General features: G+C 28.8%; 1 protein-coding gene across 1 annotated transcript; it reads right to left on the bottom strand.

Annotated features, from left to right (window-relative positions):
• Window positions 1-1,180: 1,180 nt before the first annotated feature.
• LOC109808403 (Leucine-rich repeat protein kinase family protein) lies at window positions 1,181-7,003 on the bottom strand. The gene is made up of 5 exons (XM_020371402.3): window positions 6,342-7,003; window positions 4,231-6,210; window positions 3,533-3,661; window positions 3,105-3,127; window positions 1,181-2,277 (listed from the first exon to the last, which is right to left on the bottom strand). Exons 2-5 carry the CDS (start codon window positions 6,162-6,164, stop codon window positions 1,658-1,660), a joined length of 2,706 nt encoding a protein of 901 aa, XP_020226991.1. The 5' UTR covers window positions 6,165-6,210; window positions 6,342-7,003; the 3' UTR covers window positions 1,181-1,657.
• Window positions 7,004-22,116: the final 15,113 nt, after the last annotated feature.

Raw genomic sequence — 22,116 nt, 5'->3', positions numbered from 1 at the left:
TGTAGATAAACAATTTAAGCAATTCATGTAGATAAATAATTTAAACAAATCCAAACAAATTAACTCACTTAATTATATCCTAATTACCACTTTCAATGTTTCATTGTTAAGGATGAAAATATGTTAGGCTAAACTTTAAATATATAGACTGAACTTATTCTATAAAAATAAAGTATAAGTCTAATCTATTATTTATCATAAATTTTTTTCTAGGTCTAGTTTCACCTTTTTAAAAATTTGGTTTTGTTTAGTAGACTATTTAAAAACTTATTTTACATTAGACTAGAAAATTTTAATTTTAAATAAATCAACAAATATATTTTTAAATACACGTGCAAGTCTTTTTTTTTTTTTTTGTGATAACAAAATAATTTACTTTATTATTATTAAAATTTTAAAAAAAATAACATAAGAGAGACAACTCATGCACACTTATATAATTTTATAAAAAAAATTAAATATTTCTATATCTCATTTCAAATATTTTAAATAAATAATCATGAAAATAAAGAAAAGGAACAGACAAAGATGTAACTATTAAATTTTTTATTTCTTATTTCTTGATTTTATTTGAACAAAGAATGTAAAACATTTAATTTAGTAAGAATGTAAAAAATATTAATAAATTGATTTATTGTGTTACAAATTTATCTTTTTAATTATATTGTTAATAATATATATATATATATATATATATATATATTACATATAAATAGGTCAATCTATCAATCTTTAAAAAAAATTAAGTCTAAATTCAATCTATTTAAATAAATGAAAAAGACTAAATATGATTTACTTATTAAATAAATTAGATCAACCAATCAATACCTGTGTTTGTCATTTTTGAAATACTTTTATCATAATTTTTTTTTCAATTTTTAAGTATCAATAAAGTTTAATTACAAATTTTTAAGCCATAATTTTATGTGTCGATATTTCAATCTACAATACATTAATTAGTTCATTTTCTTATCTACTTAACCAATAATGATATTTTATTTAAATTATTTTATAATAGAAAATATAGTATAACCCACTATTTATAAAATATGTGTACATCACCATCGACAAAATAAAATGAGATTGAGGAGATAAATCACATGCATACGAAAAATATTGAACGAAGTTAGGATCACTACCCTTAATTCCAAAGCTAACAAACTCATTCGGGGCGAAAGAATCAGTATAACCTGTTTTCTTTTCATTCTTTCAAATTTTGACGCTGTCCCCATTTTTCTAGAATAAAAACAAATGTGATCTGAATGAAGAAATCTTACACATTAAACTTTACATTCCATTAGAGGAATCGAGACAAAGGGTAAAAAAATCAATTACAGGTGAAAAAAATGGGGCTTGTTTCTGTCCAAAACAAGCAGTCAAAGTATCTCCATATCTACCATAGCACTTGGCCTTGTTGCTCTCTATATCTATCTCTCCACTCCATCATCGGTTTGTGTCCAAAATCACTGAAAAGAAGAAATACAATCACCCCCCCTTTGAAAGGTTTCATCATAGGAATTGAGAGCCACTTGTGTCTACTACTCACATGTACTTTGAACACTTTCCAGTTCCAAATGTCCAACCAATCAAACAAGAGGTGAAGAAGAATAAGAAAGGGGCAGTCTCATTACCAAATGAATTAAATTTATGACTAACTCTATTCCAGCTCCAACTTCTCTACATCATGTACGCCAGATGGTTCTGGGAATATCTCCTTTGAATGCCGTCTCCGCGATGACGAAACATCACCACCATTGTGTAGGCTACCCTGTGACTGCGAGCCGGTAGTTCCCGACAGCTTCAAACTACTAGCTCTTTCTAGTTTTGTACCAGAGGCTGCTGGCACTGCTGTTACATCCGACGAGCTCTGACGCCAACTACCAAACAAAGTAGCATTCCAAGAGCCTCTGGAAGAGGTTGCTCTAAGCCGCGCAGAGCTGGAACTTTCTTCCCTCACAACTTTTAAAGGGTTTTCTAAAGCCTTGAGAATATATCTCATTGGGGGTCTTCTTGAAGGTTTGGGATTTAGGCAAGACCTGGCAACAATGGCTATAGCCCATACTTCCTCTAAGAAATCCTCATCAACAACCATCGATGGATCAACAATCTTTGTCACAGGCTCCTTGTCATACATGCTAATGCAAGGTAGAACCTGTTCGAACCATTCCTTTGCTTCGGCATCGCTGGTTGCACTCATTCCCAGCTTACCAGTCACCAGCTCAAGCAAAACTTTCCCAAAGCAATAAACGTCATAGGCACAATTTGATGTCAATGCACCTGTTTGACATTAAATGAAATTTGTGTCAAAATAATAGATTGAAAGAAATATTTCTCTGCCTAGCTCTATCTATTTCTCGGGATTAATGCACACCTCAAGCCAGTAAAGAGGAAAATGCAATTAACATTAGCACAGAAAATAAACCACAAGATCAACCACCTAACACAAATGATTCAAGAAAGACAAACATAACCACCCAAACTTCTATGACTCTACGAGTTCTTTGCATGAATGTAACATTAGAACTTTTCAAGCCAACATGAACCAGTACATGTACAATCACCCCACATATATCTTGACTCTTAACTACTTCAAAATGAAGTGTATCTTATAATTCTAGATAAACAGAACGACTTCCTACTGCCTTTTATGAAAATGCATTTTGCTAGCACAAAATTACTAGAACGAAGTTGTAAAGACAAAATAGTGTTCCCTTTCCACAATTCCACTCTAGATGATGCCCAGAAGGTTTTCCAAGACTACTAAAATCCCATATTTACGGTCAGATCCACGTCCACGCCTCAGTGATAGGTTGTTAGTCCATAAGAACACCATATATATTAACTAGTAGACAACAAATTCTGCTGCATAAAATTGTGTGCTCCTAGAGTCCCTCACACCATGGCCAAAATAGCTTATTTTGTGTTCAAAACATCTTATAGTCAGAATCAATCCTACAGGGCATTGGGTAGGGGACAGAGCATTTTCCTAGCATGCAGGAAATGTGTAAGAGGCACAGTATGAATGATAACTTGATAAAGACATGCAATCAAGGATAGAACTGACTACAAATCCAAACCAAAACTAAAATTGAGTTTCTACTTACCAGATGTGCCTTGTTCAGAGGACCTGCACATTAAAAAAATAGAAACAAGAAATTAGATAAATTTATGACAACCAATATGCATTTGTAAATAAGGAATGCAAAACTTGTTGAAAACTCATAATGCAACTGAACCACAAATTAATGACAGTGGTAAAACATGTGAAAGAAAAGAAAAACAGGGTAAGAAAGGGATTTCATAGTTGCAGAGAACAAAAATGTCAATTATGCAAGTTTGATGAAGTGATTACCAAAACCAGATGAGTAACATCTATGATTTGAAAACATCCACATAAAAAAGGACAGCATGACAGGCTTAAAATAGATAAATAACTCCAAAAGCATTAGTTTCATGCATAATGATAATGCATTGACCTGTTAAACATAATTTTCATGAGATTCATTGAGTACATTTTTAGCAAAGTACTTACTGAGGCAATCGCAAAAACCGGGTGATTTTACTTTGATGAATATCGCCTTCTTGAGCACAAGCTTCACTTAGACTCCCTAACCGAACTTCATATTTGTCGTCTAGTAGTATACTGCTTGCTTGAACATCTCTACAATAATCAGGAAATAGGCATGTCACTTCTAGTATTTAAGCTTTTAGCTTGAACTTTTGTCATGCAAACTTGTAACTCATTTATCCCATGCAGGGCTGTGATGCCTCAAACGGTTAAAGGGAAAATGCATGACAAGTTTGACTTTTTCCCAACCTTTCACAGCTCCATTATATGGAAAACACTTACTCGCACTTAATAAAACCGATAAACGACAAATTCCAGACACAAGGGAAATTTATATTTAGTCACCTAAAAGATATAGAAACAAAAGGCAATATTTATGACAGTACCATTCACATTTAATGACCTAAAAGGTATGGGAAACGGTATTTTTGGCCGTATTATTTCAAACCGATTGATATAAACTATAATGAGCATCACTCCAGAAGGTTTGTACCCTTCACAAAGATTCATCCAGGGATGAAGTAGGAATGAGCTGTTGGGAGTTAAAAGTTTATAAAATCAGGTACGGCATCAGGTTTCATAATAGTTAATACAATGGCTAGTTAAAGCAATCAAAAGGGAAATAAAAATAATAACCTAGCAAGAGGGAAATCTGGAAGTACCTGTGAACAATGGGCGGAATACATTCATGATGCAGATATGTTAGGGCCTCGGCTGCTCCGGTAGCAATTTTTAACCTAGTTATCCAATCCAGTGATTGCAAAGTACCATCTTCAGATGTAGTGTTTTTGTAGTACAAGCTATTAGACAAGTCCCCATTTGGCATGCGTTTATAAACCAGGAACTTCTCATTCTCATTTTCTAAGCAGTGACCTAACAAGGGAACAAATCTTTGATGAGAAACCTTATTGAAAAAGTCCAATTCCGACAGGTAAGCCTCCTTTTTAGCTGCTCGCATGTCAATCCTTTTGATGACGACAGAAACCCCACCTTCCAAAACACCATTAAAGAAATCCCCGGTGTGGCCATGTTTGATAAGATTTGCCTCATTGAAATCTTCTGTTGCCTGGAGCAACTGATGATATGTAAACGAGTCTCCTACACTTGGAAAGTCAATTGATACGCCAGGATTTGGAGGACTGCTGCCAACAGGAGCAGGACCCACACCATTTCCTCTTTGATTTGAAGTACCCCTCCTCCGAGCACACAGAAGCAACAGTACCAGTAGCAACACCAAAATAGCAATTAAACCCACTCCACCCAAGACTGCAGCCAATATAATCTTAGTTTTATTGCTCATCCCAGAATCTTTTGACGACGCAGACGGTTTTGTTGTATTTGGGCGTCCAAAATTGTCAAAACTGAGCCCCCTCTCCGCATAAAATGATGCACATTCCTCAGTTGACCGCTGATTTGTCGCGTTCTGGAGGCAGTTGCTACTTACAGATACGTTGCCCATAAAATCCAGAACCTTGCCCTCAAAATAATTGTTTGAAAGATCAACAAAACCAAACCTTCTGAGCGCAGGAGTAAGGCCTCCATAGAACTTATTATGAGAAACATTGAGCTCTGCCACGGTAGCATTAGCAGAGGAACTCAAATTAGGAAGCATACCAGTGAAGTTATTTGCAGACACATCAAGGAAGGTCAATCTTGGCAGAGACAACAACTCAGCAGGCAAAGAACCACTAAAGTTGTTTTGCCTCAGCATCACAAACTGCAACTGCAATGAATCATTAAACAATCTTGCCGGCAGAACTCCGGCGAGCATGCTGTTTGCAAGAATCAGCTGGCGCAAGTTCCTCAAACCGGTCAAACCCTGAGGCAGTCTGCTGCCAGAGAAAGAATTCTCACTAAGATCAAGGTCAACCAAGCTAGTGAGACCCCCCAATCTGGCAGGCAAAGAAGCAAGACCATTGTTGGAAAGATTCAAGTAGCGCAACCTGGAAAGAGTCCCTACACCGGTGGGAATCGGCCCCGACAAAGAATTGGCAGACATGTCAAGGGAAGAAAGATTCCCAAGAGAGGCAAAAGCCATTGGTATGAAGCCAGAAAGAGAATTCCTGGAAAGATCAAGAACCAAAAGGGCCGAGAGTTGACCAAAACTCTCAGGAACGTTCCCAGTGAGGTTGTTGTTGGAAAGATAGAGAGCAGTGAGGTTGGTTAAATTGCCAAGAGAGGAAGGAATAGAACTAACAATGGAGCAAGAACGAAGATCAAGCACTCTGAGGGAAACAAGGGAGATACCAAACCAATCAGGAATAGGCCCTGGAAGGAGGAAATTGGAGGCATTGAAGGACTCCAAAAGAGTGAAATTGGCCAAGGCATCCACTGCAAACTCCGGCTTTCTCCTCCCAATTCGTGTTCTTCTAAACCCAGAGATATTGATCCCAACGACTCTACCATTCTGGCATGTGATTCCAAGCCAGATTAAACAAGGGTCTGGCTTTCTTGGCCACTCCTTGCTCCTCAACCCCAGAGAAGCCCTTAGTTGGAGCAACGATTCTCGCTCCTTAGGGGAACTCAGTGGCTCAATCTGCTCCAATGTCACCTGACTCAGCAACAGCAACAAGAACCCAAACCACACTATGCCCATCTCTTACCACCGCTGACCCAAAGATCCATCCATTAGCATCAAATGTCTGCACACACACACCCACACACCCAACACATTTACATTTCTCTCTCTACAAAAAGTCTTCAACTTTCCAACATATAATAACACAACCCCCCAACCCCAAATAAATAAATAACAAAATCGAACCAGTCTTACCAGAATCCGCAAGGGTGGTGTGTGCTGTTTCCTTTCTTCGATGGCAAATCTGTATCGCTTTCCTTTCTTCTGTATCCGAGGCTCTACCTACTCTCTCTCCCTCTCTCTCTCTCTCTCTCTCTCTCTCGGCTTGTTCAACAGAGGGAAAGGGGAAATTTTTAAATTTGGAAAAACAAATAGAAAAAGAGAAAGATAGTATTAATATGATATGACGATGGGGGCTGAAATAAAAAATTAAAAATAAAAAAATAAAAAAAATAAAAATTGGAGAGAGAATGGTTAAACAAAGGTATTATGTGGAGTGAGGAAGAGCATGACAACACAGACACAAGAGGAGTAGTAGTAGGTAGCTCTGGGTGTTGTTGGCTTCTTCTTTCTTTGTGAATAACAAACAAAGGTAAGGTTTCTAGAGAGAGCGAGAGAGAGAGAGAGAGTTGCAGTAAACAGTGAGCAGTGAGTGAGTGAGTGAGAAATGGGAGCCGACACTGAATCCGGCAGCGGCAATCCCGGCAAAGGGCAGTAAATATTATTGATTGATATCCATCTCCCTTAACATGCAAGCTTCTCTCTTCTCATCCCTTCTTCTCTTTGCTTTGCACCTTTCTCACTGTTATTATGTTTATGTTTTGTACCCTCTGCTTCAGGAATCAGGACAACACTTTCTTCTAACCCCTCTCCCTCTCCTCTTTAATTACCTTCTCCACTTTTGGTATAAATTAAATTACTTTAGGGAATTTCAATTTACCAATTCAACGCTACACCACTAATTTACCATGTTTAATTCATTATTCACCATAAAAATTACAAGAGTGTTGTCAATTTAATTGAGCTTTTAAATATGCATTCTTTTTATTCTTCTTTTACCTATTATATACAAATTTTTAGTATTAAATTTATTTATTTTTTACAAAAAATTATAGTATATAGTATTTAACTAATTGAATTACACCTCTTTAGTAAATATGTATTTGATCACCGGAAGGAATGACTCATCTAGGTAATGATACATGAGAAAATGGTAAGATAATGAAGTGTTAAATTGTATACCTAAGAGATGAGTAATATTTTATAACATTAGCTTGTGATGTCAAATTTGAGATGAATATCTATTTAGGTAATGTGATCTCTTGTGTAATGTGTAGTTATTTATCAATTAACACATGTTTTTTTTATATATCTTAACGTCAATTCATTTCTCTTGCATCATTGACTTTAATAGTTATTTGATTCTTTTAAACGTTAAAATAAATATAATTATATATAAGTTAATTTTATAATGAAAAAATAAATACTTTATATATAAATGTGACTTTTAAGTAAAATTAACAAAAAAATGCATCAAATCTCTTTTACTGGTAGCTAAATGTGAATGTGACAAATAATTTGAGATATTACTCAGCAAGATATAATAATCACTAACTTATAAGTGAAGGGTATAATAATTAAATTCAAATATGTGAGTAACTATTTGATTTTGACCTAACTTTGAAAAAAAAAAAAACTTCTTTGATTATATTAGGATTTGAGTTTTCTTCCATTTGTAAAAGTGAACTCATAACTCTAGAGCAAACATGATATACATGACAAGCTGATATTCAATTTTTTATCTTTATTATTTTGTTGTTGATGCAACTTTGGTCTCTTCAAAATTTTTATTGCAAATTTGGTTTCATAATTTTTAAAATTAAGGAATATTAGTTCACTCATTATCATGTCATTTATAATTAAGCAAAAAATATTAGCATATGTGTGGATAATACTATCAGTTAATTAGACACAGAAAAATAATAGTATGGAAAATTTAAGAAAACTATTTTCATATCTTATAAATTTCAATTGAAATAAAAAGAGATGTAATATATACATACGTTGTAAAAAGAAATGTTGTTCTTTAGTTTACGAAGCCAAATAACTATTAGACAATGTTATACACAAGCACATTAGTATTTTTTATTTATTTTAGATGATATGTTAACAAGTAGACTAATAATGCTAAATTTTGAAAAATTAAAGAGACATTTGCAATAAGAAATTTTTGGTTCAAAATTGTATAGTCACAAAATTATAAAGACCAAAAGAAAATTTAAGTTTATATAATATCAGTGTTGAGATTATTTTACATATTTATATTTTTATAATTCTTAAAATATAAATTAACTATTTTAATAATTAAATAATCTAAATTATAGTAATAATTTAATGATAAAGGTAGAGTGTGAATAAAAAATAATCTAAAAAAATAAAGTTAAAATTATACATTTGACTTAAGTATGATTTAAATTTATAAGATTTTGCTTTTAAGATATTTACTAATTATTAATTTCATTATATTATTTTAATTAAAACATCATTAATGATATAATAATGATTTGTTTTAAATATATAATGAAATTAATTCTTAAAAGAGTGAGATTTACCATTTTTATAATCTTTCTTATTTTTTTTCTAAAAAAAAGGGTGAGGTAAAATTTCTGCAAGTTTCTCCCAATTTTGATAAAATCTGGTAAAAATGGAAAGAAAAAAATAATAATAATGTCATTGCTCCTAAACTCGGTCTACAATCCATCATACATTTTTTTTTTCTTTTTTTGGAAGCAGAGACAACAAAAATAAATAAGAAATTTTTTTTTTTTTTTTCAAATGTGATCAAGATCCATGTACTTTCATGTTAATAAACGTGTTCATCAAATATTTAAAAAAAATGTCTATTTGGTTACAAATAATTTGTTTCGTTACATAATTACTCATAATTTAAGAAGAAGAAAAATACGATAGATTCTTAAAAATGAGAAATCAATTAATATATTTTTTAAAATTTAAACATCAAATTCATCCAAATAAAAATATAAAGACTTTAACCACATTTAAGTGAAAGTATTTAGACACAAAACACATTTTCTCAAAAATTACATACATATCCAACCACTTTATTTTTATGTTTTTTGTTATTGTTACATTTCATGGAATCTTCAACTAGTAGCGAAATTATTATTACTTAAAGTCATACAATCATAAATATTTGGATATGTACTTGTTAAGTCAAAAAATAATCCTAAATTTCTATAGTTTAAAGTTTTGTTGTTAAATAAACAAAGAGGTTTTTGATCAATAGAATAAGTTTTCGAATATGACTAAAAAGAATTTTCTAAGGCACAATTTTTTCATAAGACAAATTTTTGTATAAAACAAAAATTATACTAAGATAAAAGTTGTAGTAAGACAAAATTTTATTTCTAAAAAGATATATGCATTTAATATTTATCATTTATGATCTTTAAAAAGGAAGTGATTATGTCTAAATGTTTTTGTAACAAATCAAATTCAAAAATATTTCATTGGTACCTACACTTTACAAAAAGGAAAGAAAGACATGTTTTACATCAGAAAATGACAAACAGATATTTGCAAACACAAGAAAATTGTAGTTAAACATTGTTTTAAAACTATGTCAACCTAACACACACATGATTCTACCCATTTGATACCTGAAAAGCCATAAGTAGTTTATTTGATTAGATGAAAAGTGTCAATTTGATAAAAATATTTAATGTAATCATTTATTACACCAACAAACACTTTTATCCTCGAGAAGCAAAACAAAAAGATAGATAAAGCAAGTCATGAGAGAAAAACTCAAGGATTTGCAATGGACATCCTCACTTAAGTCATATAAAAGGAAGTTTGAAACTCAGAGAGAGAGAGATCATTGATTGTAAAAAGCTATATATATTTTTTTTATGTAAAAAGTCTTTGTACATAATTTGTTGTATCATGTCTTAAAGGAAAGATGAAACAACTTTGTAAACCTTTGCAACTTTGAGTTATTGGATTTGAGCTTAGAAAGACTTGTCTGTAAAAGAATATTTGGTGTTAAACCTGAAGAGGCTTGTCTGTAAAAGAATATTTGGTGTTAAGCCCAAATAGGTTTTTCTATAAAAGAATACTTGATGTTGAAGCTTGAAGAGGCTTTGTGTGAAAAGAATACTTGGTGTTGAAGCTTGAAGAGGCTTTGTGTGAAACGAACACTTGGATTGTTACTTAAAGAGGTTAGTCAAAAAATACTTGGGATTGAACTAAAAATGACTTGGTAAAGAATACTTGTATCTTGGATAAGATAGTGAAACTTGATTTGATTGGATCAAAACTGAACGAAGTCTTGATGGTTAAAACAAATCAGTATAAAAATATCTTGTCTTCTTACTATTTAACTTTTCATCTAAACCCTTTATTGTAACGTTGTTACTTCACTATTTTATGAAAAGTGTGAGTTTTCACATTAAGCATGGAAACTCACGCCGAATGCAAACCTTTCAAAGGCATCCCCCAATCTCCACGAAAAGTGTGTGGCTCACATTTAGTGTCACAAACCCAAAAAGTCCTACCTACATGAAAAACAAACCTAACAACTATGAACACCATCAAATCTCCAAAATTTTCTCATTTTACTAGTAGTTCATGCATGCAATTCAATATTTGTCACCTATTAGCAACATAAAACTAAAATTTTGAAGAAAATCAAAATGTAACAACAACACACCAATTAGATCGTCAAATTTTCCTTTTTCACCAAGGACACCAAGTTCTTCAAAATCCAACATGCACTCCAAATTAAGCATATCAACAAGCATTCAACCAAATTCTACTAACAATCAAGTTCTAATTTTCTTTACCTCGATTTTGAGCCTACCAAGAACGGAGAAGAGGTAGAAGGAAGAATTAGCTCCAAGCTTTCGAATTCATAGAGCTCTACACCATAATGCCTCGAATCTTTAGCTACAAGCTTTGAATCCACCACCCAATCACACTCCTCATGCACTAGAGGAATCTAGGAGGGAGAGGAGAAAAGAAGGAAATCATGAACTTGAATCCACTCCTCTAGAATTTCTTCTCTTTAAGATTTTGAAAGATATGAACTTATGAAGCTCAATTCTAATAAAAATAATTTATATACTTTCCTTCTTTTGGGTCAATTGGACATCTAACTCGAGACCTCCAAAACTAACTAGATTCTCGAGAATTCTTCAATTCTCATAATCCTGCAACACACCTCAACTCCATATAGATAAATAACTATCACTAAAAAAAATAATTAAAACATAATGTTACAATAAACACTTCCTCTTACTTTTATTTCTTCTAATTGTTTGGTAACTATAAACATACTTCGCACCCTTTTATAACTTATTTCACTTTCTTTTTTATTTTTATTTTTTACATCTTTTATCATATCACATATTATATGTATTTTATTTTATTTTTTACTTCTCTTACTCCTCTTTTACCCCCCATTCACGAAACAAAAGGGTCTATACCATTTTAATCATTGTTGGAAAGAGACTATTAAGATAATCGAGAAAATTAGGTTCTGTACTTTAACCAAAGTTCAAACTTAAGCAGGATTTTCATTTATGAAAAAGAAGATGGAGTCAACGTGGTTAACTTTTGCGTCAAAAGAATCCTAATTAGTGGGATCGGGCTTCTAATATATTATCCTTGAATCTAACATATAAGCATATATGGTAAAATAAAATAATATTGGATACAGTTGTGCCAAATACTTTATTTTCCCACCACAAATATCTTTATTATTATCATCTAAATTTACATACTTATTTTAAATGAGACTAAGCTAGTTTCTATTATGGTTTCAAAATAAAGCTAGTTTTTATTATCAATTATTCGTTATAAGATTTTTTCTATTACTGATATTACTACCCATGTTGTGCATATATATTATTTAAAATTTTGAACATTTAATTTTTATCTGTTTAATTTAAATAAAAATTAATATTTGAAAATTAAATAGAAAATATTAATAATATGTTTTAGAAGTTAAATATATTTGTCTCTATACTTTTTTGTTTGTTTGTTTTTATTTTAGCATTTAATTTAAATATGGTTTTTAAGTTTCTCCGCCTAATTGAAAGAATATTTGTTTTTATCGTTTTTATATTTTCTTAAATTATAATATTTTAATATATATATATATATATATATATATATATATATATATATATATATATTTTAAGCAGTGTTAAAAGGTTAAATCAAATTAAAGAAATTTATCTTTATATTTCTTTTTATTTTTTCATTCTTATAACCTAATATAGAGAAAATATTTTATAACATTTTTCTTTATTCTTTTATTATATTAAGTTTGTCTAAAAACTTATAATAAATATAAAGGATTGTTTTACCATTTTTTTCTTATCTATTTTGTCATTTTAAAATATTTCCAAAAGGAAAATCCAATTAATAAATAAAACAAAACAACAGGAAAAAAATCATAATTCAAGATATATGTATTATCTTTAAACTCAGGAGTCCTCTCAATTGTGTGTAGGTCCATCATTGTCAACTAGTATTTTTGTTAAAGAAAATTACATATCAAATTAATTCATACTACATAATTATCTTAATTTATCATTATCAATTATATTATTAACGATTAATTAATTATAAGGAACTAAAATAATATTTTTTAAAAATTACAGAGATTAAAAAGATAATTTTTTAAATTAAGGGACAAAAAAATTTTATTCTAAATTTAAGAGATCAAAATAATAATTTTTTTTTTATTTTAGAGACAGAAAATAAAAATTTTAAATTTAGAGGACAAAGAAAAATATGTCTCAAATGTAAAAAACTAAAGACATAATTAAGTCACACTTTTAAGATTAGGCTAGCGGTTGAAGCCTTAGAAGAAATGAGTTAGGATAATAGGAATACGAAGGTCTAAATTTGATTTTCATTACGATTATTTTTTTAATTTTTTTATCTTTATAATGAACACCATAATTAAGTCATTTTTTTATATCTCAAAACAATAAGCGATGAAGTAAAAAAATAAAAAGAAAAATATTAAAATTACAGCAAAATATGTCAATAACAATTTTTTATAGAAAACCCGTTTTAATTTTTTAACAGCACATTAATAGCATTAGCATTTCAGGGCTGAAACATAATCCAATTGTTTACGATAGTGTCTATACAATATACATGGGGATTGATGCTATAGTCTATAATCGTATTAAGAAATAACTAATCAGATCTTCCCTCTTCGACCCACGTTTTCATGAAAACTAAGGGGAAAATGTTTGTTCATCACAATTCAATATCGATAAGTCTTGTACTAAAATCTCAATTACCCTAATCTTAAATCAGCGTTATCATACGCTTACAAAACTAGTAAAAGGAAAAGGGCAGGGGAATTATATGAGACAATAATTATTATTTTTTTTTTCTCACTAAAAAAATGATTTTGAACTTTTGGCTCAGTATACAGTATACACAACAAAGATTGGTTAAATTTCATAATGAATGGGCAGCGTATGGATCAACTTGATAATAATGGAGAAACGCGTATAAATAAATGATCGAGCTGTTGAATTCTTTGCATATATTGCTGTATCGTTCGTAATTTTAGCTACTATTTTAAAGACTATAACTTATATAGGTACACATTTATTTTGTTTTTTAAATGATAGAGAATACATGCTGAGGAAACAAAAGTTATGCAAAAATGTTTTTATACTAATTATAAAGTGTCTTTTCTTTTTTTCTTAATATAAAATTACATATCATTTTAAATATTTCACATGTTATAATTTATTTAATTTAAAAAATATATTAAAAATCTTATATTGACTAGTGATGAAGTCAAAATGGGATTGTGAATCTTATAAGTTGGAATTGTAAAAATGAACTAGTCTTATAATTATTTTTTTAAAATAATATCAAAGTTAATCCTATTAATTAATATTATTGTTGATGTTATCAAACTACATATGTCCAATCTTTTTCATGAAGAATATGTTTTGAAACTCCACATTCACTAGTAATAAGGCTAGAATAGTGATACAGTAATTGTTAGATTGAATTAGACTCAACAATTTTTTATTAAAAAAAACTTCCTCAAATTTCATCCCAATTTAGGGATAATTTATTTGCTAACAAGTCTCATAAGATTTTCTTTTCCTTATTTTCATTCTCAAACAAATAGTAAAATTTTAATATTCTTATTTCGTCTTTCAATTATATTTTCCTACATTTTAGTTATCTTTATTTTTCCTTCATTTTTATTTATTTTCTAATCTTATTTTATTGTTCTATTTCATTTTATTAGCAACAAATCATTGATTAAAGTGGAACTACATTCAATACTATTAAGTAAAGTTTCTCATTTGAGTACTGTGAATAATAAAAATACAGTTGAGAGAGGCTTTATTAAAGATAATCAGTCAAAAAAATTTTAATGAATATTAATTATTAACAAAATGGATAGACACTCTATATAAATAAAATACTCAAAATAAAAGATAAAAATGTGAGAGTTGACATACATGAAAGGAAGAAGCAATTTAAATGTATTTCTTTTAAATGTTTTTAGAGCTCTTCAAACAAATTTTTTGTTGGAGTGTTATTCTCAATTTATTAGTCCCATATCAACCGACACTGCAATTGCATTGCATATATATTTAATTTTATTTATTTAATAATTTCACATTACATATGAGATACTTCTAATGATGCGTTAACCCAATTGCAGATTTAGAAGTCATTACAATACTCTTAGATATTGTAAATCTCTTGATAATAAATTCAATTATTATATGGATATAAAAAATATGAATGACTTAATAGGTTGAAGAAATAATTTGCAGTCAAAAAGAAAAGTTGAAGAATTTTTTTATTTAATATATTTTCAGAGGCCAACATATATAGTTAGCTGCACATTAAATTTTGGTCATCTTCTTAAGAAATGGTCAAACAATAGTTGGCTTTTGAAACACGAAAGCAATATTGATAGCGTTATATATATGACCATACAAAGATTGATATATACAAGTCAATAAAAAGGAAAATGTAATAATGATCATTACAATCATGAAGTTATGACTCGTGAGTAGAAGAGTCAACCAGCATTAAAAAGTCAAACCAGTTTTTGTGGTTGATCTGTCATTTTATCTTCCATGTCCAAAACTGAAACAGATAATAACATTCCTTCCTTCTTCTTCTTCATTTTTATTTTTTTTATAGGACATAAATAGATAACATTCCTAAGTACAATTGAACCCAAAAGAGTAATGTTATTTTCTTATTCCATCGTCATATAATCCTTCATTACCTTGTGACAAAAATATATTTAATGTCATAAAAGTTATAAATATATTAAATATTTGTCAACAAAACAAAGAGAATAAATAATAGAAGATTAAGAATTAATTTTATATGTATAAAGAGAGAGAGTACTTGTTTTTATTCAAAATTTGAATCTGTTATGAACTGTTCTAAATAAAAGCCTAGTTTACACCTGAATCACACGGAGCGTCGACCTATTTTGTTTTTTTTTTTTTTTTTTTTGAGTCAACGCAGGATATTTTCGTTTGGAAATCAAAGATTAATATTAAAATTCATTCAAAGGTTCACTTTTCTCATGCATATTTTTACATACATGCAAGTTTGAAAATTCAACTTCGGAGGACCATAATAATTAAAGGATAAAGTTATTACTTCCTTCCTTTTTCATAAAAGATTCTGTGGTTTCCTATTATATCTCCTTTTATTTTTCTCCCTCATAAATGTTTATTAGTTTTTGTTTTTTTTTTAGGCAAAGAAAAAATATATTAAAAAAAAGTACAAAGGGGTACTCTAACCCATAATACACAAGGTTAACTTCAAAAACCTTAGACATAGATATATGAAACTAAACAAAAATACCAGATACCCAGTGAGTATAATCAAGTGTTTGGACAACTGTTGCTATACATTTGTAACTCTCGAAACCAAGTAATGAGCTCAATGACAGTAGCATCTCAACGATAAATTATGACAGCAACGATAAGAAATAAAATACCATCAACAGATTGATCTTCAAACGGCAGTTATAAGACAACAGCAGTCAACACTTAGAAAGTAAGACAGGAAGAACCATATCAAGAGAAATTTAAGCAAGAAAATGGGTTATTAGACCAAAGAGCAAAAGGGTATTGAAAAGCTAAATCTTTAGCCCTTAACCAATTCCAAGATCTCAACTTAATTAAATCCACCACCTCCTCAGGATCCATAATTTTTTGAGAGAAAACTGCCTCATTTCTTGCAAGCCAAATTGACCATAATGTTACCAACCAAATAGAAGACCATCGCACCCGGTTAACAACATTACAATTTGGGACTCCCACAAATTGCTCGAAATTAGCCAAACCAGTATTATTCTGAACTGAGGAGAATCCAAACCATTGAAGACAAGACATCCATATTTTAAAAGTATAGAAACATTCAAAAAAGAGATGGGATGAGGTTTCCTCACATAGACCACACCAAACACAGGATGCTACATTAGAAGGTAGAACCTTTCGTTTAATTAGGTTCTTTTTTGTTGGAATTCTGTCTAGAATAACCCTCCAACCAAAACAAGAGACCTTGGAGGGTATCAACTTGGACCACAAATATCTATACATAGGAAAATCAGCATATATAGACTGGTTTATTATAACTTGATAGGCAGATTTGACAGAATAAGATCCTCCCGAATCATGTTTCCACCTCCAGCGATCAAATTTTTCTTTAGATAACTTTACGCTTTGTAATTCCAAATACAAGAGTTGCAATTGATCTTCCTCCCACTCAAAGAGATCCCTTCTCTAAGACCAATTCCAGACCACACTCCCTTAACGCCTTAGACACATGTCTGCTAAAGTTGTCGACTTATTATTGGATATTGAATAGAGTCGCGCATACCGAGTGCTCAAAGCACCACTACCATTCCAAGCATCATCCCAGAACATAGTGTTTTCCCCATTACCCACCTCTTTAACGCAACCCTTAGAAAACCAATCAGCCGTAACATGTATGCCACTCTCAATACCCCAAATATCATACCACCACCTAGATCCCCTGACTTTCTCACCACCCAACCCAGTAACAGTCCTCTCTCCATAAATGGAAGTTAACACCGTATGCCACAATCCTTCCTTTTCAACAAGAAAACACCATCTCCACTTGCCTAATAGAGCTAAGTATAATTAATTAAAAATTATAAAAAATGTAAGAGTATAATTGACAAAAAAGATAATTAATATTTTTTTAAAACTTTTAAAATGACAACTACATAAAAATAATTTTTTACTAAAAATAAAAAATTTAAAAGGAACAACGCAAGCAATTGTTAATTATGTTCTTTTTATGAATTAGAGTTTTGTTGATAAATGTTAAATATTAATCACTCAATATATTGAAATATTTATGGATTAACCCTTGTTAACGTTTATACATGCAAACTTCTTAACCATATCACCAAAAATAGTCTTAACCATATACTTGAGAGATATAATTAATTATTTATTATAAATTTGTTTAACTAAACTTTTCTATATATGATTACTTTTAATATATATATATATATATAAGTAAAAATGGAATAATTTTTTTAATAAATTAAATTAATTTATGTATAATTTAATTTGTAAAAAAATTTCATATAACCTTTTTTCAAAATATTACAAATTAGCTTAAAAAATTAATGTTATTTAAAAATATTTTTGAATGAGTTTATATATCCAGAAATATATGATTGTGATTACGATAGTCGGGTTAGTTTTTGACTTTTGTCTCATGGGAAGGTATTGTTAGTTTTTGTGATGAAGACTGTACAACGGTACTTTGCTACAGAACACGTAGCCGTGTTTGATTTAGCTTCAGTTGCCTTGCGAGTGGAGAAGACTAGAACTACAATTATTATTATTATTCTCAAATTTTAGTTTTAAAGACTTACAAGTTGCAACCTAAGATATCTATTTCTTAATAATATCCTGTTGCCAGAAAATACACGGCAAACACAAGAACTACATGGGTGAGTTTTGGGTAAATCAATTAGTTTAACGATGTTCATTCACTAGTTATGTAAACTAGTTCTACACTATAATCTGATATTATTATATGATTTTTACTTATTTATTAAAAAAGCAATAATTGATCATAAATGATGAGATTCGGATGAATATGTAAAATTACTTTATTAATTCATCACCTATTTTCTTAATAAATATAAAGAGAGAAAAAATTATACACAAAAATAAATAATTATTATCAGATAAAGTTATATAAGATTTATATTTTTTTTTAAGGGATTACTCATTTCTTAAACCTTACATTATTGCAAAAGGTCTAAATATAGCCTATCCGCCTGCCCCAAAAAAATTGAGAAATAACTTCTACAATTTAAGAAAAATCCGACAATCTATCTATAATTCTATACCAGTAATTCACAGAAGATAACTATCACCATTAGTAAGTAACTAAATCATTGAAGATAAATAATTAATAATAAAATAAAAATGTTTATGATCTTATACCACACTAATCTTCTAACGATCGAGTAACCGGGTCACTTATGACTTATTTGATAAAAGAAAAATGGATAATAAGAAAATGTCTAAAAGTATAGGGAAGTTAAAAAAGTGATTGTGTTTGGTGTAGAAGAATTAGAGGAAAATGAGAAGAAAAGTTAAAAAAGTGATTGTGTTTGGTATAGAAGAATTAGAGGGAAATGAGAAGAAATTTTGGTGAGTCTCATAATAGAAAATTTTCTCTTTAAAATAAGGAGAAGTGTGTGGAGGTTGTGTTATATATATATATATATATATATATATATATATATATATATATAAAATTTAAAAAATAAAAAATAAAGTTTTAATTTTTATAATAATAATAAATAATTTTTATTTGATATTTTTAATTGAAAATTTATATTTATTTTTTTGTTTTAAAATAATAATTTCCAATAATATTGTAATAGATTATTTATTATTTATAAATAAAATTTATTTTAAGAAAACCAAACTTTCAATAATAATAAACAAATAAATATTATAATAATAATAATAGTCTTTTTACTTATTATTTTCAAATAAAATTATTTATAAAAAAATTAAACTTCTATTTTATTTCTCCTTTACCAAATATTTTTATTTCTACTCTATTTCTTATCTATTTTCTTACACTTCTCTTCTTTTCTTTTCTCTTATTTCCCCTTTGTTTTTTTTTTCTCTTTACCAAATATAAGCTTAGATTCTTCACACTTTTGGCACTCAAGTTTAGAGGACTATGTATTGTGTCACTCTATTTCCAACCAAGCAAACTGAGCAGGTCCTTCAATTGACATGTAACTGACTTTGTCAAATATGTTACATGACTAAACTTAGTCGACTTCTAAAATGCTCCCCCTCCCCATCCTCCTAATTAAGTAGAGATAAGACACTATGATTTATAAAATAGGCACGATAACATTCATATATAAATGTTAATATTTATGGGTCTATTAATATTATTGCAAAATTATAGCAAGAAGTAGGGATTCATGTCCAGGATATTGCCCGAGTTTATATATAGGGAGTCTTAAGTCTAAAAAATAATCAGTTTTTATATCCACCAAATATTATGAACTCAGACAACCGTTAGGTCTTTCAATAAGAGGTTTCATACCAAAACAAATCTTAAAAATCAAATAAGGACGGATTAGACTTGAAAAGTAAAACTTAGCTAAATAAATTAGATAAAACATAAAAGAGTCTTATACTCTGATAAAATGCAAATATTATCACATTTGTTTATATAAAATTGTACAATATTAATAAATAAAATATTTATATATAATTTTAATCTATTAAGTATTGTAGTTATGTAACACTATGTGATTTTAAATTTTATTGATTAATTGTATGTTATATATTATTCAGTTGTTGTGTTATTGTTGCTTTAGAGTTTTGAGGGTCAAGGGATCCTTGAGAGTAAAGTTGCTATTTAGGTGGTTTTAGTTAGGATTAGTTGACCAAGTTTAAAAAATAGTATTTAAGATTTTCTTTAAGATGTAAACTTCATAAGTTTATATTTTAAAAAAAGTTAGAGAGATAGGTTCTGGAGTCAAGAAGATCCTTTTGCTACTTCTGATTTCAGAAAGACATTATAGATTCTCCCTTTAGTTGAGTAGTGGTGTTGGATTTATGATTATTCAAGGCTAGTAGGTTGAGAACCCAAAGTTGAAGTTGTTGCACGACGAACTCTCGAGGAGCTTCATTCTTCATCGTTCCTTCTTCTCTTTCTTGTTTTTGAGCTATTCAAAGTAAAGGAAGTTAGTTGTTTGATTTAAGTTGTGTATGGTGTTTTGTTGAGTTGATTCATGTTTTGGTAAGCATTGAAGTTGAATTTTGAATGTGGAACCTAGTGTTCTTGTTCTTGGTTGTGAAAAAGGAATGATTTGATGATCTTATTAATGTATTATTGCTACAAATTGATTTTTTCACAAGTCTACCATTTCTTTTTCCTTGTAATTGGACTGTAATGGTCATACTTAGTATGAGAACAAAATAAAATTAGACTGAATGGCTTGCTTGGTAGAGGGTCATGCTAAAGATGATCTATTTTTAATTCAGTACTTTCTTATAGCATGGTTGTATATAAACATTTGACCGACGATATATTATGTTTTCAATATTAGTATATTTTGATGTAGATTATATATGTACAAGATATATATATATATATATATATATATATATATATACACATATATACATGTATATATATATAATCTCTTAAAGGGCTTTATGTTTTTAGTTATATTTGACAAGAATTGTTTTAAGTTTTCTGTTCATATACATATATTTATTTTAATAGTGTGTTTTATGATTGTCGTCATATAAGATACTATTATAATTAATTTAATGATAGAACTAATTTTTAATATAGTATTAGCTAATCATTAATAATCAATAATAGTATTTTTTAAGTCAAGTAAATACATGATTTAGACCTTATTTTAAAATGTTTATGAATAACTTGTTTACATTTATTTTATTTTATAAGTGTTTATAAAAGTGTTTTGACAAAACTTATAAAATATCTTATGAGTAAGTCATAAGATATTTTAAACTTGTTTAGATAAACTATTTAATACAACTTATTATTTAATTTATGTAGAAAATAACCCAAAAATACTTAAGTTTGAATTATGACATAAATAGTTTTATTTTTTTTCATTCTTTCACTAAAAGTTATTTTTATTTTTATTTTTTATCACTCTTTTCAAAAGTTTTCATTTCTCTTTATTTTTTTTATTCCCCTCCATTTTTTTATCTCTTTCCTCCAAATTCACATTCTCTCATTATATATATATATAAAATAACTCGTAACAATTTTCTTTCTAAAATAACACATTTGAAATAATTTTTTTTAATATTTATATAATTATTTTTTAATCACGATTAATAAGATATATAAAATTTATTTTAAATTTTTGAATTTTATAATTCTTAATTTGTAATCATATATATATATATATATAATTGATATATAATATTTTATTAATAATTTTATTTTTCTATAAACTAAAATTAGGTAACTAGTGACTAATAATTTTTTTTATTATTTTAAGTATTTTGATTTATATTGTCATTTACAAAAAAAATATTTAGTTATTTTTTATATTTTTATTTGATTTAAATATATTTTTAGTTTTGTAAAATTAGTGAGTTTTGATTTTGACTTCTATAAATTTTTCTTTATTTTTCATCATTTTAAAATTTGTAAATATTTTTTTGGTTATTGTAAAAAAGATTGGTTTGATCCCTGTAAAATAATTTTCATTGATTTTCACCCCTTCAAAATTTAAAATTACCATTTTTAGTCCTTAACAATTATTTTAAGGTAGATGAATAACACTTATTTTAAGAATCTAAATGAATTTTTAGAAGTATTAAACACTCAATATCACTAA

Source organism: Cajanus cajan, chromosome 4 (assembly GCF_000230855.2).
Source record: "Cajanus cajan strain Asha chromosome 4, NIPB_CcT2T_4, whole genome shotgun sequence".
Classification (NCBI taxonomy): Eukaryota; Viridiplantae; Streptophyta; class Magnoliopsida; order Fabales; family Fabaceae; genus Cajanus; species Cajanus cajan.
Note: the sequence above shows the minus strand (reverse complement) of the source record. Positions and strands in the feature narration are given on the sequence as shown.

Excerpts from the sequence above, each read along its gene's own strand:
- LOC109808403 (XM_020371402.3), bottom strand. The coding sequence starts at position 6,164 with ATGGGCATAGTGTGGTTTGGGTTCTTGTTGCTGTTGCTGAGTCAGGTG. Across the intron at positions 3,662-4,230 it reads ATTCCGCCCATTGTTCACAG|AGATGTTCAAGCAAGCAGTA; the intron begins GTACTTCCAGAT and ends TGATTATTGTAG. Across the intron at positions 2,278-3,104 it reads CTCTGAACAAGGCACATCTG|GTGCATTGACATCAAATTGT; the intron begins GTAAGTAGAAAC and ends AATGTCAAACAG.